General features: G+C 37.4%; 1 protein-coding gene across 1 annotated transcript in view; it reads right to left on the bottom strand.

Annotated features, from left to right (window-relative positions):
• LOC110448711 overlaps positions 1-6,116 on the bottom strand; it is a 13,056-nt gene extending 6,940 nt beyond the window's left edge. The window contains exons 1-5 of the mRNA XM_021495097.1: positions 4,746-6,116; positions 4,407-4,516; positions 3,489-3,705; positions 1,879-2,352; positions 303-370 (exon numbers count right to left, since the gene is read on the bottom strand). Of these exons, the coding sequence (XP_021350772.1) occupies positions 303-370; positions 1,879-2,352; positions 3,489-3,705; positions 4,407-4,516; positions 4,746-5,292 (1,416 nt within the window). The 5' untranslated portion in view covers positions 5,293-6,116. The remainder of the gene's footprint in view (positions 1-302; positions 371-1,878; positions 2,353-3,488; positions 3,706-4,406; positions 4,517-4,745) is intronic.
• Positions 6,117-8,364: the final 2,248 nt, after the last annotated feature.

Raw genomic sequence — 8,364 nt, 5'->3', positions numbered from 1 at the left:
AACTGATCTACTCCCCAAAGCTCTTGGATCATGTACTTTAACTGATCTACTCCCCAAAGCTTTTGGATCATGTATTTTAACTGATCTACTCCCCAAGGCTCTTCGATAATGTATTTTAACAAGACTCCTTTGAACACTATTTCAAACTGAACAATTTGCTTCAAACTGAATAGAACATTCGACAGGCATGATCAGTCAATGCTCTTACAATCACAGGACACACAACAGTTAAACTTACCCTGAGGACCCGCGCGTGACAAGACACAACTTACAATCACAGGACAAACAACAAATATACTTACCCTGAGGACCCGTGCGTGACTAGACACAGATTTCCTAAACTTTTCCAGTGATAGGTGCTCATCACTTTCTGTGATAAAAAAATAAAGAAAAAATTCAATAAATCAACTTCTCCGAGAAGAATCATAAATTTGAACTGTAATCACAAACAAGTGGACCAGAGGGCTTGTATCGCTCACCTGGATACCTAAGCAATCATGGCAAAATATTCTCCAAATGAGATCCAAGGGAATATGTAAAACCCCAAGGCCAATCCTTGTAGCACATCTGCATCAGGTTTTTCTTGCCCAGCAATTTTATGTATGGTTATAGGGTGGGGATCTCAACTGTTTCCAAGCTGTGACTTAGAAACTAGGTCCCTAGGATCAATTCTAATATCATGACTGCATTTGTCTCTTTTTGCCCAGCATTTGTATATATAGTTTTGGAGTGGGGATCTCAACCGTTTCAAAGTTATGACACAGGGGTTAAGTCTGCAAGGGTGGGACAGACCCTTGGGTAAATTCTAATATCATGACTGCATTCGTCTCTTTATGCCCAGCATTTGTATATATGGTTATATGGTGGGGATCTCGGGATCTCAACCATTTTTAAGTAATGAACTTTTTTTGGCCCCGCCCTCAGCCCCCTGGGAGGTCAGCCCCACCATTTGTACAATTTTGAATCTCTGCCTCCCATGAATGCTTTTGATTAAATATGATTGATATCCAGTGCATAGTTCTACAGAAGAAGTCATTTGTAGCAATATAGCCAAATTGCCCCCTTTGGCCCCGCCCCTCAGCCCCCTGGCGGGTCAGCCCAACTATTTGTACAATTTTGAATCGCCACCACCTAAGGATGCTTCCAGTCAAATATGGTTGATATCCATCTCTCAGTTCTAGAGAAGAAGTCGCTTTAAGCAATATAGCCAAATTGCCCTGCCCCTCAGCCCCTTGGGGGGACAGTCCCACCATTTGTACAATTTTGAATCCCCACTACCTAGGGATGCTTCCAGTCAAATTTAGTTAAATTCCAATCAGTGGTTTAGAAGAAGAGGTCGTTTAAAGAAATTGTTGACGGAAAGACGACGGACGGATGTCACGGTATGGCATAAGCTCACCTTGGTACTTCGGACCTGGTGAGCTAACAAAATGTATCAAGTTTAAAAACCTTCCTATTTATAACCCCTTAAACTATCAAATTATCAGTTGTTCCTAATAATATCAAGTCAAAACAAATTTATAGACAAATGTAAAATATTAAAGACTGTTATTTTTTTATAAAGAAACTTTTCAAACTTTTTCAAAAATAGTGACCTCACCAAAGAAAGAAAATCATTCCTGCTAAAATTCAATTTCTTATATATATGTCAGCAGACATTGGACAAACTTTTTCAAAAGTAAAGGTCAAAGGTCAAGTTATAGGTCACAGTGACCTTATTCTTGCACTCCACACTCTGCCATCCCAAGATGTCCTTGTACACCAAATCTGGTTACTCCAGGTGAAATAGTAAAGAAGATATGTCCCGGACCATTTTCTTGGACAGAAGGACGGAGGGAGTACTATAGTGGGTTGCCACACAACGCCGTCACAACTTACCCAGATCCTTCACACACTGTAAATATTCCTCCTCCGGTATCCTAACTCGAAGGCGAACATCCCGAGCCTGACACTTCCGAAGCAAAGTTTTGGTGATAAGGCCCCGCTGTAACAGCTCTAACAAGTCCCCACATCTGTACATCTCCCAGAGGCTGGTGACACTACGTAAGGATTTGCAGTGTATCGTAAATTTCACACTTCCGTAAGAAATGTCAGAGATTTCATCACCATGTTTACACAAGATTTTAAGAGTATGCATTACTTCAGCGGTATCTTTTATGATATCATTGGTCTGTGATAACTCCTTCTTAAATTGTTCAAATGATGCTGGGGTGTTGTCACGGCGACGGATCGTACTATACGCCGTCCTCGCCATTACAAGAATTTGTTCCTCAACTTCCTGGCACGAACACTGAGGTTTCTTCTTTGGTAAGGGGAGAACACTCTCACAGTCCACACTAACATTCAGCTCGGCTACAATAACAACGACAAGTAAATTACATTATTCATGATCTGTTACATATCACCTACATTTAGTAAGCGTTTTCTTAGCCTTTTGGACCCTTCCTGAGTTTATAACATCAATAGGTGTCTCTGACTTTTAAACAGCATGTGGTTGGGTGGTGCAGTGGATAGCGCCCTTGCCTGTCACTAAGGTCACATGCCTGACCATGCTGGTTTTCTCCCGGTTTCCTACCACATTCAGACTCTCCAGGGCTAACACCCAGGCAAGCAAGAGTGATGTAAGCTGAAATAGCTTGTTTCATAAATGTTTGTAAAATAAATAAAGTTCATGTTATATTCATTTAATTCATGAGAAGGATGGATCGCTAATTGAAGCATGAATATGCAGTGAGTTTTGAGACATAGATATATTCGAGTTCCGGATTCATGATTTTCCTTTGGGATGACTAGCCCACATTTTGAGAATCTATATTACATCTCTTATAAATCATGGGTTTCATCAATATTTGAAAATGACTTTCAGGACTAAAAACATCGTACAAAAGTCATAGGGATTCTTTTTATGGCTATTATGCATGAAGTGTATTAAAATGTGTTTGTTCCATTATATATCCAGTAAGAGGTGTAATTTTTCATTAATTATTGATTAATTGGAATTGAGAATCAACTGAAATACTAAAGGAAATACCAGGGGCGTACAATTTCAAAGTAGGTTATTATAAATATGTAACTGTACATCCCTGAATACAATATCCCTAGAATTGGCGAGTTATTTAATCTCTAAAATATAACAATCACCTCACCAATAAAGTTCAATAATCATGAGATTTTAAACCTCTTTAATAATACTTAATAATGACTAAGTTTGTCTGAACACAAACAGGAATTGAAAAATTATATTGCAAGCTTTTGAAAATGTCTGTACATTTGTCAAGCTGTAAATGACTGGTGTCTGGACTCTAAACCGCTGAAAACAACTCACAGTATGACGAATAAGTAAAGTCAGCAGCTGTCAAAAGACATTTCACCCAATCACACTCTTATACTGCAGGCAGTCAGGGGGACAGGTAACATGTTTACCCATTCCGCCCTTTTTTATAATAATTACACCTGTATACACAGCTTTTTAGAGGTTTTTTTTATACCTTTTTGGCGTTTGCGTTTGGTTTTTCGCAGTGTAGGTTTAGGTACTGGCTCGTCGATGAGGTCGGCCAGGTATCCCTGGAGTGTTTTACGGAGAGACTTAACAAACACATAAAAGGCTCGGTCTGACCGCTTCCCCAGGTTGTTCAGTAACTCCTCATTCATGGCTTCCTGTGTATTCTTCTCCTTGATCCGACTCACATCGCCAATTAACAGCACCTGTACAAATTACAATACAAAGTCTAGTTCATACACCGCAGGGATTTTAAAAGGTTAAACTCACTGATAAAAAACTGCAACAATTATTTATGATACTGAATAAATACACATACACGAAACGTATAATATTACATAATGCATTGTATTTGTTCTATAAATACTGAAATCAATTATTTTTTGCTATTTCTAATATACCCCGTTAACCCATTCAAGATCTGTCCATTGCTGCCTCTACAGTGAAATATAACATACAGTCAACTTCCAGCATCTCAGGTCAAATATTTTTAATATACTATGGGAAGGCATTAAATAATGTGTAATAAATATATACATGATAAATAATATTAAAATGTACATATATTATGATACAAACACATACATTTGTAATTCATTTTTAATCAACAGGAAAAATATTTTTCAAACAAAATCAAAATGTACAAAAAGGAAAAAATCAAATCATAAAGTGAACCATCTTAAAATTCCTCCTTATAATTACAGAGCAGAAAACCCCCGTGACACAGAACTGGACTGGGTCTATCGTCGGCCACCAGGTATCTCAATGAGTAGAGTGCCTATCTACAGTTCAGAGGATACCGGGTACGAACCCCGGTCTGGCAATGGCATTTGTCCTTTTCCTGTTACACCCAAAATCTCATTTGGAATTAAACATACAGACAGGACACTTGATGTGTTGGTTTTACCTTGTTGGCGATCAGGTCGTTGAGTATATCATCAGGAATGAGACTCTCCACCAACGTGTCACGGTGATGCTGGAGCTTCATCTTGTGTTCCATACTCATCACTTTGTCCACTGTAAATACAAGGGGAGATAATAGATCGTAAAAAAAGTTTAGTTATATATATATATATCAATGCTAGCTTTGATTTTACTTTTGTTAATATATATAACATCTCTATCATTAAAACATCTTATACGGTATACGTACTACCTTAAGTTTGCAATTATTTTCTTTCAAAATATTTGAGGAAATATTTTCAATGGTAACTCAATAGATTAAGTTTTCCTCTGGATTACGTACAGTTTCTAGAGTCCTCCTCCTGCTCGTCACCTGACTCGGACTCCTCATCATCGTCTACTTCCTGTCGAGTGGAGCCAGAATCGCCACGTTGATGGGTCAGCCTATTAAGCTTTGCCCGTTGTTCTTTTAACATGTCGACCACGCCACTTCCTGATGACGAAGGAACCTCATGGCCACGATTGTTTTTATTACTTTTACCTCTACTTGTTGAGGCTGTGGAAACATTTCCAGAATTTTTCACATTTTTAAGATCAGACACAGACGCACTGACTTCCTTCAGCCTCTGTTCCAACATATGCTTTTCTGCTTCTTGTTTTTCAAGTTTTGCTTTTTCCCGTTCTAATTTTTGGATTTTTTCCCTGATGTTTCTGACATCAGCTCCTTTACTGAAACCTTCATCGTAATCTGAGCCTTCCTCCGAGTGATCCTCCATGTGGTATGTTTGACATTCAAAGTCTTTCGCTTGATTGTTCCATGTTCGTCGTACTCCTGGACTGTTATCGGATTCTCCTCCGCTGTCCAGGGGAGCTCGCGACCAGTTATACATGTAGTGTAATACAACTTAATCGCAACTGGTCAATGACATTGATCCTAATTGTAAAAATGTTCTAACATTAAGCATAAAAATTTCCGTCCAATGGTTATTTTTTTTTCATAAAATAATTCAGGGTATAAAAAGACCTGAGAATGTTTATGTCACTGAGTCTGATGTTATCATAAAAGCACTTCTGGAATTTTTCAGCACAAAATAGAATGAGCTTCAGTACACAAATTAATAATATCAGGAAAGTCGATCTAAAAACAGCATTTTATGCGAGAAGCTAAAAATGTTTCAACATAAAAGCTTGAATACTTGATTTCATATTGGAACGCTCGCCCTCCAAACGTCCAAATCATATGGTCGTTTTGTGTATTCGAATCAAAACAAAGCGGCGAATTCCATTGATTACGCCTAGTATTCCAGTCTTGTATATTAATATGTCAAAGCTTGGCCCCAACAAACGAATCAATTCCACATCATCACGTGTTCACTGGCATTGTTACCAGAGATATTCTATATTGAGGTAGTTGGGGCAATACCGCAAGGTAAGTAGGAGTTAAATTATTCATTAGATTTACCTATATCGGTAAGTTCACGATTGGTTCAGACGAAAATAGACGGGGGGGAAGTCCAGCCATCAGGCTCGTATCTGGTTGGCGTAGAAGATTGATTTTCATATCTAGGGAAATGTAAGTCTGGCACAACTTACAATTAACCGTGCATGAGTGTTTAGATGATTCATTTTCTTCTATATTTTGCAGTAAGTTTGTTTACTTTTCCCGGCATCCATAACATTCAAAACTGTCATGGCGGTCACCAACCTCGTTTTCGCCATTTTTACGTTTCTTGTTTTCTTCCAATAGAAGAGCTCGTGTACACACGCGTTTCAACCACGCCCCCAATACACAGACATTATTATGAGCCAATAGACCCCTCCTAACCCAGAGATAATGAATTTGTCACCCTGACAGTCTTTTAGATATTCTAATACTTTTCTTGTGCAAAGTTATAAGTCACTTTGTGAGTTTGAGTTGTAACAGTTGTAAGGTGACAATACCTAAATCGGATCACTTTTTGCAAAAATACTTATAAATAAATAAATAAATAAATGTGTTAACAGAACAGTTATAACATGATATAGCCTTAGAATAGATAGCAATGTACCATTTTTTTGTCTACAAATGATTAGTTTTTAAGTTCGAATAGCACCAGAAAACTTAATTCAAACTCAAATGTTAGTGTTTTGAATATATATACGTTTTAAAAACAATGGTGCGTGCGACGACTATGCATTCTTTTTTGGACTATTGGAATAAATTCACACTATAGAAATACTTTTTGTCATATGAATTCTAAAGGTCGTCATAAAATGTGATTTATGGTTATATCGGCCCAAGGTAAAAACGGCCTCGATTTACCCAAGTGAAATCGGCCCAAGGTATATACATAAATGCTATAATAATCCCGTTCTTTGGGTTTCATTTATATATCAACCTCTGAACATATATCTTTAAATTAATAAATTCATTTCTGCATTTCCTTGTCTCTGTCGCGAGTTCCACAAGGGGAGGTAACCTGTACCAGGGACAGTACGTCCCTATACGTCCCTGCCTGTACTAATGTAATCTGTTATAATGTCGCGTAAGATAGTTATCATTTTGTGTGTAATCTGAAACACTGACATTATTTAATTAGATTTAATTATTGGAATGATTTTTTTATATGATTAACGAGGAAGTTAGCCGATGCAAACAGTTTTTTCTTTCTTTAAAAACTGTATACATCGTTACCAGCTCTTGCCACGTGGAGGCCTCCTCTTTAAGAGCCATAATCAGGCGCGTAGCTGCCTATACGCGAGTACGCAGCTGAATCCACATTATTTTGACAACAAAAAAAAAAAATAGTAAAAAAAATGTGGTTTGAAATTCAGCCGCGTTCGCCAGATCTGATAATTACCACACTGAATACTTTATAAATCATATAGCCTAAATCGTACACCATACCGTAGTATTTTTTTGAAAAGTTGTCGGCCTTTGCAGCTCTTCAAAGTCGGAAGTTTGCACGCGCCGTATTTTCGAAATGTAAACAAATGTTTACATCGAGTTCTTAAAAAAGTCATCAGCAGAATCAGCGATAGAAAAGAGGTAATTATAACTAAAATGTTACTATGTATGCCTAGTGTTTATTTGTTTCGGTCTGTTTGTTGAGTAATGACATGTTTGACCATGTCTGTGAACCGATTCTAGCGAGACTGACAACATTTTGAACTAACCAACCTTAATCAGTGAATTCATGATGCAAATGTGAAAAATTCTGGTGCATTTGTCGTATTAGTTACTCTGCATTTTTGAAATAGTTCCTTCTTGGTAGATTAGTTATATTGATACATGGAATTTTTATGAAAAAAACATTTCTGGTAAACACAACGCTCGTCATTTTTTTCATCTACGGAAGCGCATAAAGGTCAAAAGTATTCCGATTTCATACATGTACGGAGCCACAATTTATTCTTCCAGGTTCTAATTACGCAAGAAATATGGCACAGAAGAGAATTGACAGCTTCTTCAGCGTAGGTCCAAAAACTGGGCTGTCTGAAAAAGGCACCGATGCAACCGAGCCTAGTACATGTATGTTTACTTTAACATGCTTTTAACATAAAAAGCTACAAACAATAGTCAGTACATGTTAAGTTATACATGTATAGTTAATGATGACAACAATTGTAACTTTTAATTTTGTTTAAACTTTTCAAGATTCAAGGACAGTATGATTTCAAACTTTTACATTACATTCATTGCAATCCATGCTTTAAATATTCGAAATCAAATTGATTCTATAGTCAATTTTATGCACCAAAAATTCTAACACTTGTCCAAGTATCGTCATATGTATTCCATATGTATATTTATAGCGCCCGGTACGTCTGGTGTGAAGGAGGGTCCTGAACCTATGACTTTAGATAAAGATGAGCTCGTGGGGATTGCGTACAGTCCCGATGACTTGTATCCTGATCCAGCAAGGTTAACAAAGGCTTCAGATGACTCGATAAAAGTGAAAGTGCTGCAAAACAACAAAGAA

Source organism: Mizuhopecten yessoensis, unplaced genomic scaffold (assembly GCF_002113885.1).
Source record: "Mizuhopecten yessoensis strain PY_sf001 unplaced genomic scaffold, ASM211388v2 scaffold4179, whole genome shotgun sequence".
NCBI classification, from domain to species: Eukaryota; Metazoa; Mollusca; class Bivalvia; order Pectinida; family Pectinidae; genus Mizuhopecten; species Mizuhopecten yessoensis.
This window is presented reverse-complemented; position numbering and strand designations above follow the sequence as displayed.